This window comes from Coturnix japonica, chromosome 2 (assembly GCF_054131305.1).
Source record: "Coturnix japonica strain WE chromosome 2, WE-NBRP24, whole genome shotgun sequence".
NCBI classification, from domain to species: domain Eukaryota; kingdom Metazoa; phylum Chordata; class Aves; order Galliformes; family Phasianidae; genus Coturnix; species Coturnix japonica.
In genome coordinates, this window is record NC_140664.1 from 23994641 (window position 1) to 24011562 (window position 16922).

The window sequence follows — 16922 nt, forward strand, 5'->3', positions numbered from 1 at the left end:
AAGGGAGGGAACACATTCTGAATGCTGACTCACATTGCCACCCTTGCTGCCTTCAAAGCTCTCCTTAATCTCCTCATACTCACAGTTAACAGCTCAATCTACAACCCCAGTGCCCTTGCCACCCCCCTTCTTAAGCTTTTTGTTTTCCTTGTACTCCTACATTTCCATTTTTTTTCTGACTCTGGCAGTGCCACTGTGTTCTTGATTCATCCATTACCTCAGACAGTCCCTTAGGCACTGCAAAACAGTCCGCAAAGAGGCTGCTGGAGTATATCTGGAACTGAGTAAATTAGTCCTGGGCCCAATTTAGTCTACATTTTACTAATTATTAATAAATATACTATGGAACTATCTGCATGAGAAAGTCAAATTACACTTTTTTTTCTAGAGGTTACTTAGTCTGCAAGTTCAAAAGAGCATCCTTTAGAGATATAACTCTAAAGGATGAGGCTGATCTTAGCTTCACTTACAGAACCCAAAGAGTTCCTTCATAAAACATGACTGGGAAACCATCTCACCATTTAAAAAACCCTGAGATTGTATGTCCCAATTTTTCATCATCATAAATTTCATGAATGATATAGCCTACTCAAAGCCCTAATATATACAACTTAGTTGTCTTCATAAAATAACCTACCTATCTTCTAATTCATGGGATATATATTACAGAACTGACTGGAGAAAAAGAAGTAGAAAGATATTCATAATATTGTGTTCTCATATTTACATGCATCTGGAAATTGCCATTTTCACCCAAAGGTAGGAGACACAGGGTACTCCATCAAAACCCTGTCCTGCATAGTCAACAATGTTATGACTTGCATTCCTGTTCAGAATAGAATCATTTCTCAGATATAGAATACTTACTGTTTCTGTTTAGATATTTACTTAAGATATGAGATAAATAAACCTTTGTGAATTAAACCTGCCTCTAGGAGAAGGCAGAATCAAACAGCACGTCCTTGTCCCTACAGCTAACACTGTGTTGGGTACTGGTGGTCAAACAAGAAGCTATGGTTTGAGTTGTCTTTGAATGACCTAGCTGGGAAAAAATACATTTAATCAAGCATTTATATATATATATATATATATATATATATAAATATATATATTTATCACAATATGGCTGCAAATGAGAAGCAAAAAACATGAACACTACAGTGCAACACCCACGGAAATTTCCCAGCCAACATACTGCCTAACTGAAGGAAGAATGCAAGGAATGGAGAGAGTCCAGAAGCACATACTCTGTCACATGAATAAGTCTAGCAATACCCTCCTGTCCTAGAAAAGAATAGCAAAGAATTCACTCATGGCACAGACCCTGCAGCACTTTGTATTTCCAGAGCTGAATCTAAATTACCATCCAGATTAACGGTTTTAAATACAGATTGAACTTCCCCAGCATAAAATCAACTTGTGAAGGAGTTGATTCATGTGATATTACAAGAAAGCCAGAGACAGAAAAAGGTGATCTCACTAGAAGAATTGATGTGGATCTCTCAGCCCCATACCACGTTTAAGATGTTATTTCCTTGCAGTCATATAAAACAGTTTCAGTACTCTGCAACTCAAAGTTAAAAGTCTGAAAATCCATCCATCATCAATTTATTACAGTGGACACTGAAAAGTCCTTCTTTAAAGTTTTCTTATTTTTTCATGCTCCCATAAGTGGAAAAAAAAAAGCCATGCAGAACAAAAATCCTTAAGTATATGTATTTATTAACACTGGGTTTTCAAATGCAGAGATGATGTTATTTCAACTACAGGTTTACAATCCTGCTACATTGCTCCTGATGCCAAAACAAAAGAGAAAGAACACCTGGGTCTACTGCCTTTTGATCAGAAGAGTCAAACTGCATTCAGATATTTATGCACAAATCTCATTAACAGCAGAATCAATTATATTTGCATATGAACAAAATAATTGCCTCAAAAAAGCACTGAAAAAGTTAAGAACTTTTACTATTTTAACAATCCTTTAACAGAAAAGCTATTAGCATACATGGAGAAAATATATATATTTAGAATACTAAGATGAAGCTCTCAAAATAAATGTCACTTTGGCTGTTATAATGTTGTAATACAAACTAGTCTTAATATGGACAACCAGTTGTGACACAAATAGAAATAGCTCTTCATCAATTCCATAGTTTTATCTAAGTATCATTTAGTGAATACAGTTTTCAGAACAGACCTCTGTTACACCTGTCCTTTGCTTTATCAAGTTAAAAGCTGACTTTGAAATCAATGGTAACGAAGCAATTCACTGTTCTTACATATTTAATATGAATATCAAATATCAACAGTGCTTTCATTTATTGATATGCACAACTGGTGCAGCTCAGAGCAGAACACGCTTAATCTGAAAGCAATTACTGAAGAATACAGTTTTATTTTGAAAACAATTACTTCTCTTAACTGCAATCTCTTTAGTTTGTAATAAGGCAAGCACCAAGAGACACAGGCAATGGGAAATGCTTTTATATTCATTAGTAACATTTTCTTTATTCCTTCATACTAACAACAAAAGCTAATGCTAAAGCAGTTATGAAGAGCCAAACAGACTTTTTATTTCCATTTTAATAATAGGACTTTCAAATGTAAATTTTATCCTCTGAAATTCCCATTTCACATCTCAGAGTTTCAGCTTCCAAACCTATACCTGGAGTCCTGTGCAACAGAGGATCCAAAGCTGGACCATCTCCTAGTTCTAGGTATCACCTCACTGAAGGGCAACAAACCTGAGCCAGGTCCTAAAGGAATGATGCGCTCACCATCCTGAAATACCGAGGCTGAGTTGGGCGCCAGTTATCAACCAGGGGGAGATCGGGTTCATTCTCAGCATTCTTTGATAAGCTACGAAGCTTCGCCATCTGCAGGAGAGCAAAATCAAAGTGTGGTCATGGAAATCCCTTGGGATCAAATCCATAAGCCCAGTAGTTAAACAAAGAGAATGGTCCAGATCCAGAAGCATGGGATAAAGCTTCCTTCAAACTTTGAGGATGTTCTTCACCCTGTCACCACAATAACTGCACTCACCTTGTTTTCCTACCAGTAATATTCTTTGAAATAAGAGACAAAAAACGGGTCATGTGTGAACAGCATTGTGAGAAATTAAGTGCCATCATGTATGCATTGTCTACAGAACTGAGAACAGCTACAGAAATAGTAGGAAGTCCTCAGAATATGGTTCAGAATATCCTCAGAAATGGCTCTGGGCAGCCTAGTCTGGTGGTTGGTGACCCTGCACATGGACGTGGGGTTGAAAGTAGATGATCAATGTGGTCCTTTTCAACCCAGGCCATTCTATGATTCTATGAATACGTGACTAGAACAGCCTAACAAACTTCTACTATTAGCCTATGTCCTAATAAACTTCTACTTACTTTCACCCCACCTTAATGTCTGATTGTTTACCAGCAACTAGAATTGGAAAGTGTTAAAGGGTGTAAAGACTAAATGATATACTAATTCATCACTTCTGTGGTGGGTCTGTAGCAAAGGATATATATCCTGCTGCTGAGATAAATACATTATTAGTTAAACCTGGATAATGACCTGGTCAAGATATCAGACGGACTGTAAACAGGGTCTGCAGCTTCACTTTCTGGTCTGCCTTTCTTTCTTGCTTTTTTTTTTTTTAATATCAAGCTGTATTCTTCTTGAGAGATGCCATAAAAATTCTGCTCATATTCTTCAAAACCACATCATTCTCTTCTGCTGCTGCTCTCTGATCTTCAAAAGCCCACACCCACTCACAGATACATTACGTTCATTTGTTGTCACTGCCACGTATGACACTAGACAGAAAGCATATCAGCTGTGATTCACACACTTGACATTTCCCTTTCCCTGGCTTACTTTGAAGAGGACGCATATATTTTTCCTTATGTACACCTGAAAATGTATCCCCACGCACTTCACAAGTTAAATTTCCTTACAACTAGCTTCAGCACGCTGATGTATCTACCTTCTATAGAACAGAGTTCAAGCCTAATTGAAGCAGAACATCTGTCTGGGCTGTAAATCCACATTCACCACGATCCTATTCATTCTAGATTATGGGTTGAGCCAGCTCACAGATCTCAACATTGTCCTTCACTGCACAGCTTAGAAAAAGTGTGAGCAATGACAGAATCACATTTATACTCAATATGCATCAGGTAGATTATTCATCTGAAACTAAGTTTCTTATTTCAAATGAAAAGTAATTTGTATGGGATCAGTAGGACATGAAAATAGTTCATCAGTTTTGTTAACACTGAAAAAGTAATATTAGAGAAGAGAGTAGTGGTTTTCATTTCATTTTCATTCCAAAAACATTTTGGAAGATGCTTTTGGAAAATAATATACCAATTGAGTAAATATATATATATAGTTCCAATCCTCTGCTATGGGCAGGGTCACCATTCATTAGATCAAGTTGCCCAGGGTTCCACCCAACCTGGCCTTGAATGTCTCCAGCTACATAAGGCAAATGAGTCTGCAATTGAATAGAGGAATTCCAAAGTTAAATCCTGCCCTTTAATGAAACTAAACCTGAACACCCAGGTTGCCCATATTACATCTATCACAAAGATTTCTGATTTTTCCGGCAGAGTACTGATTCTCAGTGACTGAACTTATGCTTGTGGCTAATATGCTACTACTGGCTGGCTGCAAAAAACATCCAAATGATCCACATGCACTTAAAATAAATAATAAATAAATACTGCAATGGAAGCATACTTTCCAGGATTAGAAATAATTGGTAACATGATTGTGTTTTTATGAATACATTATATGGACTGCAGACACTCTGGAGTAAGAGTCTGTTGTACTTGTATATGGCACCATGTACAAATGGATAAATTTGCCGGTAAAAAGTTATCTCAGGAAGAAGCCTATGTCCAATCTCTGTATAGAAACATCTTTTTAACCTTAAATACTCTTTTCTTCTGCAGTAGGACCAGTTACAGATCTGCCTGTATATCTCCCAAGACTCACTAACTTTAGATAAGCTGAAAAAAGACTACAGCCCAAATAGATCAGTGACCAAAAAGTCTTCTGATAGAGCTGAATCAATGACATGATTAGCCATTTCTTGCCAAACTCATTTTAAATTAGAGATGCTCAGTAATGACTACATCTTCCCCAACAAAACTTGTAGGAGGCATTACTTTCAGACTGACCTACAAAGTTACAAAAGCATTCAGTTCTTCACTGTACTTTTAATCATGGAACTTCTCACAACATCCAGTAAGCAGCTTCACTGCCAAAAGAATCAGAGCAGCTTACAGAATGCAACTAAAATGAAGTAAAATATTATTTGAAGTTTACCTGGTCAGAACTGACTATGATAGGCTCTCGAAGAACAATCCAAGTGATGCACTCTTCACAAGGTGGGGTAGTGAAAGAACCGTGGTATGTCCAGTAGTCATGGGATTTAGGGAAAAGAATTGAAGGATCAAAGTTTGGAAAAGGAGCTTCTTTTCCCTTTAAAAAACAGTAACAACAAAAACAAACAGATTACACACCAACAAAAAAAACCAAACCTTTTCAACAGCTCTAGTCAAGATTAGGTAAAGAGTCAAGCCTGGCTTAAAAAAACAGCATGACTCTTATCAATTAAAAACACGTGCATGGTCTGAAAAAAGCACTCATCTAAATAACACAATCACAGAATCATAGAGTTGACAAGGCTAGAGAACATCTTAATCATCAAGTCCAGCCATTAACCTGACCTACCACGATCCACCACTTGACTTCGTCCCTTTGTGCCATGTCCATACATTTCAAATAATGATACAGTGCAAAGGTAGCTGGACTGAATAACTCTCACAGATGGAGAATGACACAACTCCATGATAATATTTTTTCAACTTGACCTAACTCATGTAAAGCAGCATTCAGTACCAAAGTGTCTCACTCCTTTCTGCTCTCTTCTTTCTGGCCTGCTTTCTCATGGCAATTCTGCTTGTGTTTTGAATCGGGATGGGTCACTATACAATGAAGTATGACATACTTTACATTTTTAATATTTGTGTTGATAACAAAGAAGAGAGCCTAGCAAATGTATATTAACGGAGAGATTCTTATCACATGAAGTTTTCTGAGACACAGATGTCTAGTTAGTGGCACTCCTAGAGAACCATTAAGCAGACTATCTCAAGGCAGAGTGAAGTATTTTCCAAAGGTGCCCTTTCCTCCTAGCTGTCTACCTCAGGATTAATACATGTCTAGTTTTAGGACAGTGAAGCTTGGTGAAATGATTTTCATTTTAACAAAGTGTTGCAAGGTCCATTAAAGTCAATAAAGGCTCTTATGAGAGCAGGAAAAAAACCAACTTTTCTTGCTAAGGAAAGTTACCCTTGATTTTATTCACAAGTATACTCTGGCAATGTTGCAAAGTTGATGTTTTTTTTAATCTTGAGAATTCCCAGCAATCTTATTAAAACAGCCCAGCACTGTTACCTTTGTTTTGATAGCATTTATTTCTTCAAGAATTCTTTTCATCTCTGGTTTGGGTGTTTTCCCTACCTGTAAAGAAGAAACAATGAGCAATCCAAAAAGTTCTGCTTGTCAGTTTTCTTCTTTTTAATATTCTTTAAATGTGCATCCAAACATAAATCAACTATTAAATTATTATGTGTCGACCAAACCTATAACTCCTACCAGATAAGTAAGATACATCTTCTGTCTATACCTTCTGTCTGTACCCTAGTAGGTAATGTGATTCAAATGAGGAAATGACATCAGTATAGAAGCTCAGCAGTGCAGATAATTTTGCAATGCAGTAATTCCTTTTGACATTGTAGGCAAAGAACTCTTCAGATTCAAGTATAGACTTAGGAAAAGTTTCACACTAGTGTGAAATTGAGACATGATCATATCTACTGTTGACAGCTGCTGATCTCAGAAAGATGTTGATCTTTTTTATCTCTGGTGTATATTAATCAAACAAGAAATAGCAAAAGCCTGTATTTCAAGCTAAGACTTCATGCCTCTAGAAGGATTTATTTTTTTCTTTTTAAGGATGAGTTACATGTATAGTCTATGAGTTAGTTTTGCCTGGGAAAAAGTTCACAAATAGCCTAGGAGCAATACCTGTCCTTGAAATCAGCCTATGACTAGCACCACAAACAGCTGACTGCTGTTGGTCCAAGGGCCACTACTGACACTGTGTCCCCAGAGCAGGGGAAAATACATCTGGATTTACAGCTTCCACCAGCCACATAGTGACACTATAGCTGATGGGACAAAGTACTGGATACCATTTGAAATAACATGACTCATACTCTGTAACTTGAAAAGCATGCACTACTGAAAGTCAAGCCCTTCAGTGTGATATGAACTCTAGAAAATATATTCAGAAGGTTTTGTTTTTTTAACCCTGCTAGAATAGAAACCCCTAGAGTAGCTGTACAAAGGAGGAACAAGAGCTTCTACTTACTTGCAAGAAAATGGCCAAAACAGCTATACCATCTGTTCTTCTCACAGCATCAAGGTAATTACTGTATTTTGGATTCCAGTGTAATAAATGTAGCTGAAAATGAAGAGATAAAAAGAGATCCATTACTGAGTTGTAAGCCATTAGAGGCTGTATATAGAATGCATATGACAAATTTTGGGGCCACAAAAAATGAAGACTAGGCCTCAGAAATTTAGACAGCAGTTGAAATATGAATTATACCAAACACACTATCATTTAGAATATTATTTTTATTAAAAACAATCTACAAACATATATAAACAACAAGGAATATCAGAAGTCTCATCTGGAAGCTGAAGAAGAGAAAAGATATTTAAGTAGGCAAGCAGAATATACATGTACATCAGAAATTATCTACTTGTATATAGTTTCATAGTTACGTGCGGGTTGGAAGGGACCTTAGAGATCATCGAGTCCAGCCCCCGGAATTCGAGCCTCTGTGTAGCAGAGCGGCACTTCTACCACTTGCGCCACAGGGGGGATTCGAACTCCGGGCCCCAGTGTTGCAAGGTGGCGTCTTAAACCACTGCGCCACCGGGGCACACATATGATTCATTTTAATTTTTTTTCACAAATTACTGCAATTTTAGCAAAGATTTCATAAGAATATATGCTCTATTATTAATCTACAGTTCTTATCTTCTCACCCTCAAGGCAGAAAATCAAAGTAACATATATTTTTATTTCCATGTCCACAATTCTTTGCTTTCACTAGGATGCTACTCTTTCAGAATAGTGTTTTACTAAGTTTGCATTGCTTCTCAGTAATCTTGATGCCCTATTTTTCAAGCCACAATGGCTTGAAAACATGGAAAATTTTGTTTCACACAATCTTTTTCTTTTCTTGTGTTATAAGAGTTACTTTAGCTCACAATCATAATTATTTTAACTCACAATCATTAAGAATCCATGGAAGAAGAAAAGATAATGCTAAGATAAAACAAAGAAAAGATAAATTAAGTTTGACCTGCCTGAAAAGCAGACAAATCATAATTCTTGCCCAGTCCCCCAAATGATAATGAGAAATATTACTTTATAGCCTATTTTAAAGCAAGAATTGGTAGCACTTACCTCTCCTGCATATCTCTCTCCATTCACAACATGCTCAGAACCATGGTCATCAGAGGAACCCCAATGAAAGTGAAGCTGACGCAGCCGGTAGACTCCCTTAAGTGGCCCACCTCTCAACACTGTAATTGACAGTCTGCATCAGCATTAGATTCAGATAGATATACTTCAACTTACTTTTAAGAAATGTATAGAATTCTAAAAATATTTACATACTATCACCATATGGAGGCCCTCTGGGAACAGAGTGCCACCTACACTTTGGAATTTGTAAGAGCACTTACAGGCAACCATTTTCAGCCACAAGCACTTACAGGCACCAAGTGCCTAGGCTTTCATTATAGTCAACTGAAATCATTGTTTTAATTCCACTGCATAAATGTGAGCAAGCTGAGATATGCTAAAGGTGTCTGCACAGGGCTGGCAGATGTGATACGAGATCTGTAGGAGAACTGTACACTTCTAAAGCAGCACCTGGAGCAAATCGATAAACATTACGTCATCAAAACCAGCACAAGATACCTATCGTTTAGGTAACTGAAATAGGCTTCTAATCAGAACAACTGAACTGCTAAAGTAATTCTGCTTGCTTTAAGTAAACACTTGGCAGATGATGACCTGACTTTCTCTCTAGACTCCATTGATTCATTGTGACTCCACCTCCAGTGAATAAGATGTGAGTTTCAATACATAGCTCACCTACATTTAAAAGCCCACATAAGACACCTAAGCTTAAGTGTCTTAATGTCCTTCTAAATATTTACTCATGTCAAAGCACACAAAAATATCCATGAAACTGTGTCTGGTACTGCAGACAAAAAGTAGCTAAGAAAACATTGATGCTGCTTCTGTTATAATGGCCACTTCTCCTGGCTATAGTAACAGTAAATGAGCCAGAAAAGCAATCACAGAGAATGCAATCTATTGTCCTGAAGAAAATTTCAGCCTGTGACAAGCAACAGTCTGTATTCTAAATAATCTCACCATTTACACAGTAATGGAAGCAGTGAGTTTCAAAATAACTCACACTAATTAGGGAACAACTTCTCTACATTCATAAAATATTAATTAACATTCAACTTTCATTTGTATTATTTGAAGATAAATTAATAAGTGTTCCATTCAGCAGTTCACAGGAAGAGGCTCCTATAAGCTAAATATCCTTAAGTCTGGAAAGATAAGGAATAAAATCTATGGTCACCTCAAGGAATAAAGAACTGAGAACATAAGGAATACATTTTATTGAATATTAAGAGCATGCTGTTACTCTCCACAGATGACTTTTACGTGTTCCACAGACATGCAGTACCGTGACTAATGCTGATACAGATACGGTAACAGTAGTAGCTAATAAGGCCATCAATTCTCCATTAAAATAGATCTGTAAGACCAAATAATCCAGTTTAAGACCAAAATGTGTCATTATTTACACAGATGGGCCATCAGCAGACATTTTTGATCGGGTATTGTGTGAAGCTCTGCATTACCTCATGCCAACACATCACTCTTCACTCCTTTATAAATAGACTAATTTTTACTTAGGACATTTTGAGCAGACAGAATGATGCAAAGATAGTGATACCTATAAATCAACATTTGTCCACAAACAAAAAGGGTTGTTTTTTTTCTGTTTTATTCCAAGTGAATTGGCCAAGAAGGCCAATGACACTCTGCTGCTGAGGCTGCACCTGGAGTACTGTGTTCAGTTTTGGGTACTACAGGAATGACACTGAGGCCTTGGAGCATGCCCAGAGAAGGGCAATAAAGGTATGAAGGGTCTGGAGCACAAGTCCTATGGGGAATGGCTGAGGGAACAGTTGTTGTTTAGTCTGAAGAAGAGGAGGCTCAGGGGAAACCTTATTGCTCTTTACAACGATATGAAAGGAGGTTGTGGTGTGGTGGGGGTTGAATAACATAGGGAGCACCAAACAGACTCATGTAGCCAGTTGTGTTTATAAACAGGACAAGAACTAACTGCTCTTACAAGGTTCACCATCCTCAAATGCTGCCAAATCCATAAAGCAGATTCCACAGTGAAATGAAATTAGTAAGGTATTACCGCAAGACAACTGAAGGCCATAGCCTCAGAAGGCCCTTAGCTGTTCAAGCATTTATAGCTTCAACAGTTATGCAGAAGTCCAAAGTCAACAGAAACTCAATTCCTAAATCCCCTGAACCCAAGCCCTGCACTGCTCATTAACACTAAATAACTTCATGAAGACACCACAAATGATAAATGTGCTAAGCACCAAAGGAAGAATTTATCTTTGCAGCCTTTGGCGGTATGCAGTATACCATCCAGTGGTATGCAGCATAGCTACTGGGGTACACAAGCATTGGAATTAAGCCGTGTTATTTCTGTAACACCTACTGACTTCTTGTATCACTTCAGTACCCAGGAATCAACCAAATCTACAGCATGCACAGACACACTTGCCAGTTAAATTTACTGGGTTTCTTCCTCATTGTAAAACAAGTCAACAAATATGTTTCTTCATCAGAAGCTGATAATCAAAAACTTATTTTATTTTTAACAGAGATAAATGAGATTTCCCACAAGGTGGTAATCTTAGACATGGTGACCACAAGTGCTAGTTATGCTAAAGAAGAAAGATAAGCAACAAGCTCTCACTATTTACAGTAACTGTTTGCCTTTGATAAGAAAACAAGAGATTCTGCCAAAAGCATCAAGGCAGCCTTATAAAAAGTGTCTCTGCACAGTGGTACTCCAAGTCCTTAAATGTCATTCATCAGAATCTCATTAAAAGGATAAGCAGGAATCCACTTTGGCCAGTGAACCTCCACAGAGTATATTAAAGAGACAACAGAAGTGCCATTTGACATCACCTTAGCCTATCTTTCTCCAGCTGCTGGGGCTGTGTTCCAGAAAAAGACTTAAAAATCTTTACTGCTTATTTAGTGATTGAGCATTTGACCTATCCCACTGTCCACAGAAATGACAAATAAAGCTACAGTAATTAGTGCTAATTAAGTTAGAGGCTAAAGAACTCGTGCAACATCATGACAATGCTCCTTCCAGTTGGATGGTATCAGGATGCTCCTCTGGTGCAAATATTTTTGGGAACTCTAAAAGCAAAAAGACTCTACGAGTAGAAATAACACTGCAGTTTTGCTATTTCAAAACAAAACAACTACTGCTGGATCTAGAAGAATACCTGACTTGACATTGCAGCCAAGAAATGTGGCAGTGCCATGTACCTGATGAACAGGTAGACTGCCAAAGTACCCCAGAGTGCAGGGTTTTCTTGTAGCCACCAAAAGGTGGCACAACCACCTTCTTCAACATAGGTATGGCAAGAAAGACAACTGAGTCCATGGTAACCCATTAACTTTCAGAGACAAGCATCAGAGACACAACATAGCTCCTAAAGCAAGTATCTGTCAGAAATGTCTTCAGTTATAAAGCTGATTCTTGAAGTAAACCAAATTTATAAACCCCAAGAATAGGTCCAAAGATAAAGCAGTTAAGGCCCTCTGCAACAGAAAATGTTAATTACACTGGACTGCACTTTTTCCAGAAAGTTCTCTCCAATAATGTAACAAACTGTCCTAATGGTGAATATGAAAAGTTTTCCTGATAGAGAAAATACAATGAAAGTATGACTCCGAGAGGTCATTTGCAATTTACCTAGCAATTAGGGAAGGTATAGGTCTATTTTATCCACCACTAATGAAAACCTAGATTAAGTACAGACCACAAGTACGACTGCTCAAACCAAAAAAGTTACAGAAATAAAAGAAGCCCTTAGTTTTCTGGCTAACTAAGAAATATTTCAGATAGACAGAATGACAGGTAGATAGAATGGTTTTGTTCCAAGGGAATGAAATATTTAATTTGTTATGATTGTTATTATATAGTTTTATAGTATGCAGCAGGTGGTTTCTTTACTGAGAAAATAAGTTACTGTACATATCAAAAGAAACTTAAAACTTGCTCAAGTCGGTAGGAGCATGCAGTGGAATTCGTCCTGCAATTAGCACTATATTAGAAAAGGAACACCACCCACAGACTGCAGATAATGGTATAACAAAAGGGCCATAACAGTAAACACTGACTGTTTCTTGCCTTCAAAGACTTCAAAAATACACCTACTTTTCTTCCAATGAGTCACTTTTTATTTCTGAGATCAGAACACAGCAGTTACTGAGTGGTTTATCTGAAAAAAAATTCAGCACATTCCAAACCTTTCTGCTCTTTCTAGCTGCAGTGTATGTATTGCTGTACCTGTACGCTCCCTATCATGCACAACTTGAGTAATTGTAACACTAACTTACATTAATGCAAGAGATGCAACGGTTGATATATTTGATGCTGTTCCAACATGCAAGAAGACGGTTAAAAAAAAAGCCAGCAATAGTCACAGAGATCCTCACATTTGCCACAGCAATATACTGTTACTAATGTGCAGTGCCATCTGACTTTAAGAATAATATTTTAAATAAATAACAGTAAATATTCCCACTTTGCTACAAAGTTAATCAAAGACTTCATATTCACTTCTGAGTTGTGATAACATATTAACTAATTCACCTCACATAATACATTTTACACTCAGTTTATGTGAAATCCAAGTCATTGAAAATCCAACTTAAATTAATGCATGTAGATATTAAAGACCAACAAATTTATTAGCCAAATTTCTCCTGTGATTTATTGCAGTCAGTCTTAATTATATATTAAGCTTCATTTGCCACTACTGTATAATTAAAGTGTAAGTCTGTGCACTGCAGTAGACAGACTTCCAATATTTTACTAAAATGGCCGTTTTTTCCTTACCAACTCATGTGCTATAAATAACACAATACTGTTGAACTCAATAAAAGAAGAAAGAGAAAGGTATGCATTTGATTTTTCCCTTTTATCTCAGTACTAATGCAATTTCATACTTCTTTAATGTAATGTTTTTTCCTTTGAAATACAGCCAGCAGCATCAACATGAAACTGCAGTGGTTATGCCAACAAGTTAAATACTTCTAGCACCTGTTGAAGAGAACAGACATAACTCTTCTAAATACATGGCCCCACTAGCTCTTAAAAGGTATGCATTATATACTGAGCATACACTTCATCTTAATCTGAGTAATAAGATTAAAGATTTTGGACATCAGAACATTCTGGACATTGAAGATGAAGTGTTGGAATTTCTCAGCCTTCTAGTTAAGATTAAATCTCATGAATGCTAAGGGGCATTTTAACTAATTAAAGTTATAAGGTGGCAACATCTGATCCATTTCTTCATTTATCAGAAATCATATAAGAATAGTTTGCGAATATTGTGACAGTTACAGATGTTCTTCTGGGCATCTCAGATAGCCTAATATGGAATTCAGTCCTCACAGTCCCGTGTGTCCCTAGGAAGCAACACAGCAGCACTGGCCTTTGCAATTGCAGACATTTATCCTTCATCTGTCCTGCATCGAGTTTTTTTACAGTTCTCTTAATTCCCTGGGATTTTACCTATAGACTTCAAAAGTAGTTTCACATCTTTCCTGTCAGATGTGTGGGACACTGGAGGCACAGGTTCTACATAAGGACCTTCTGACAGCCATGAACACTCAGAGTACTCACCCAATTTGAGAAATATATGCTAATATATAGCAGCAGCTCAAGCTGAAAACAAGACTAACCTGATCTATCAAAAGAATCATCAAACACAACTCTGCAGGTTTTCCCATTATTGAGGATGGTCTTAGCTGCACCAGGGTCATAACTAGCAAACCAGGGCAGCAGGGAGCTGTCATAGTGCACTTCTTTGTTATTGATCTCAATGGGGGACTGATGGCGTCCTTTGGCAGTAGGGTAATTTTTGTGCCACTGATCTGGTCCTAGAAAATAAATAAACAAATAAAATCAGAGAAACATTACGAAAACTGCTTCCAGCTAGGTAAGAATCACATTGTTTCACAAGGAATGGAAGGTTGGCATTGCTGAGCTACATCAGCATAAGTACTAATAAGTGGATTACTAACAGCAGGCTGTTAGTCATGAGCTGTCAAAAGCAGCACTGTTGCAAGCATTTATACCATTCTAGCTGCAGCATTACTGCACATTATTCATAAGAACCCAAACTCACGTCACAAACTGCCCTTTTTTTTTTTTTCTTTCTAGGAGCCAAACAACACACCAAGTGAAAACCAGAGGTGGATTTGGATCAAAGTCCAGCAGCGCCCAGAAACGTGATAGGATACACCCATTGACCCCACCATGACAACACATAGTCAACATGAGACAGACAAAGCCCTCGGCAGTCAGTGGCGGGCAGCATGCTGGGGACGCATGGGCCCCCCTCTCTCTCACCGTCGTCGCCGTCGTAGCTCCACGGGTAATAGTTGGGGTTGATCATGGCGCCGCTCTGCCCCTCGGCGCCCCTCAGCAGCTCCGGCGGGACAGCGGCTGGGCATCACGGCGGCTTTTTATACGCTCCCACCAACTCCATGCCCTTCCCCGCCGACAGGAGCAGCGTCGCCCCAAGAGCCGGGGGCGGGCAAAGCCGCGATCCCTCGCCCCGCCCGCCCTGGCTCCGTCCGGCGACGCGTGGGAAGGCTGGCGTCCTTCCTCAGCCGTCCTGAGGGGCACGGGGATGGAACCGCTGCTCAGTGCTGGGAAGGCCACCCCAGCCTGCCCCAGAGAGAGGGGGATGTAGGAGGGTGTGAAGCAGCTCCAAGCTGTCAAAGAGGGCAGCCCAAATACCTTCTCGGATTTGGACAGCTTCAGGCTGGAGCTGGAGCCTCCATCAGCTCAGTTCTCCCTCTTGAGCAGGCGCTGTGGTTCAGCAGTGTGCAGAAGTATAGGCCTGCCCTGATGCTCTGCCACCACGTTTCTCCAAGCTTTCTGGGCTCTTTATGGCTGTTTCTGGAAAGCCTGTTGTCTGTGAGACTGCATCAGGATAGATCAGACTCGGAGTCCCCTGAGGAGCCCTGTTAGTTGTGTTTTCCCTACCTGTATGTATTACCGCACAGATTTAAAGGTCAGCTGAGGGTGAGGCACCACATCCAACAGCCCCTGTGTGCAAACAGCTATCACATATTCACACCCATCCCCATAAAATTTCCACATATACAGCTGGAATCCAACATGGCTCCCCAACATGCTGCCTGCCAGTGTTAACGTAAACAGCATCTCAGTGAAGTTAGTTGTCCCTGGCCTTCATAAAGGGACTGCCATCCTACTGCAAGGGTTCTTAGTGCACATCCTGCCTGCTTCAAACAAAACCTTAATTGTCAAATTAAATACAAGATCTGTTTGTTTTGCTTCGGCTCTAGTTCTCTTTTCATTTAGCAGGGCGTTAATGCATCAAACTGCACTTAAAATTGTGAGCATACTTAGCATGCATACTCTCCTTAGGTGACTTATGTGTGACACACAGAACTCAAATGGCTTCTAAGAAATATTCAGTGTTCTGGCACAACAGGAATTATTAAGAGTTAGATAAGATAGACATTAGCACCAGTGCTGTAAAGTGAACCAAGGGACTAATGAGGCAGCAGAAAAGACATTGCACTGAAAGGGGAACTATTGTGGTATAAGCTTTAGTAGGCATTCTATATTTAAAAAAAAAAGTTAATAGTAATGAAGGGGAAATTACATCTTTCTGTACTTATACTTCAGACTGGTATACATCAAGTAATGAAAAGAGTGACTGAAGCTGGTAAATCAGCCAATGAACAGATACGGATACATGGGTAGCCAAGAAACAGAGGCAAGACAACTTGGAGGCACCCAAAGTAGTCTATTAGCTTTTTACTAGGAAGGTGGGGACATGAACACTGTACACGGGATCTGTGTATTTATGCCCTACAGAATACATACTATTTCCCACTTCCTCCTTCTGTTACTCCTGTTTCACCATCTTCTCACTGCTTTGCCCCACAGAGAAATCTCCAGGTCAGGGCATCTTCTGGTGACTCAGAGTATACTTGCCCATCTTCCAGATGGAACTATGTTGTGAACGTAACCACAGCTCATATGAAGTAGCCAAGGGCTATGAAGAGAACCCTGAAATAGTTATAAGAACTTCTATTTCCAGTCCAGCATTCAATTACCGGAGACTTATTTCTCTTCACGTTTTCCAGTTTGTCAGTGTATTTTTGTTAAAACAGCTTTATGTTGTTTCTTACAGCCAAATTAGAAGTAAGTCAGGGAAACCACAATGAGAAGATGCTTGGGAAGGAGAAAAAGAAAATAAATGGAGTTCTGTTGTATGTGTACAGGTTCATGCATTTAAGCTAATTTGCTACTGTACTCTGCAGAAACCTTAAATACGTTGACCTTAGTAGCAGAAAATCTCTTTTTCTGCTGAAAGAAAGCTATTAAAAGTCTTTTCTGGGCTTTTTTATTGCTGGACATGGCCTAAGTTGT

At 38.7% G+C, this 16922-nt stretch overlaps 1 protein-coding gene across 1 annotated transcript; it reads right to left on the reverse strand.

Moving 5' to 3' along the window:
- Positions 1-1702: 1702 nt before the first annotated feature.
- Positions 1703-15033, reverse strand: LOC107310337 (carbonic anhydrase 3-like). The gene is made up of 7 exons (XM_015855893.3): positions 14862-15033; positions 14192-14389; positions 8546-8664; positions 7436-7528; positions 6457-6522; positions 5323-5478; positions 1703-2876 (listed from the first exon to the last, which is right to left on the reverse strand). Exons 1-7 carry the CDS (start codon positions 14905-14907, stop codon positions 2757-2759), a joined length of 798 nt encoding a protein of 265 aa, XP_015711379.1. The 5' UTR covers positions 14908-15033; the 3' UTR covers positions 1703-2756.
- Between the last annotated feature and the right edge of the window lie 1889 nt (positions 15034-16922).

What these genes read in the sequence shown, in the direction of transcription:
- LOC107310337 (XM_015855893.3), bottom strand. Translation starts at nt 14,907, where the DNA reads ATGATCAACCCCAACTATTACCCGTGGAGCTACGACGGCGACGACG. An exon ending in TAAATGCTATCAAAACAAAG is followed by an intron (nt 5,479 to 6,456) that starts GTAACAGTGCTG and finishes TGTTTTTTAAAG; the next exon opens with GGAAAAGAAGCTCCTTTTCC. An exon ending in TCATAGTCAGTTCTGACCAG is followed by an intron (nt 2,877 to 5,322) that starts GTAAACTTCAAA and finishes GCTCTCCTGCAG; the next exon opens with ATGGCGAAGCTTCGTAGCTT.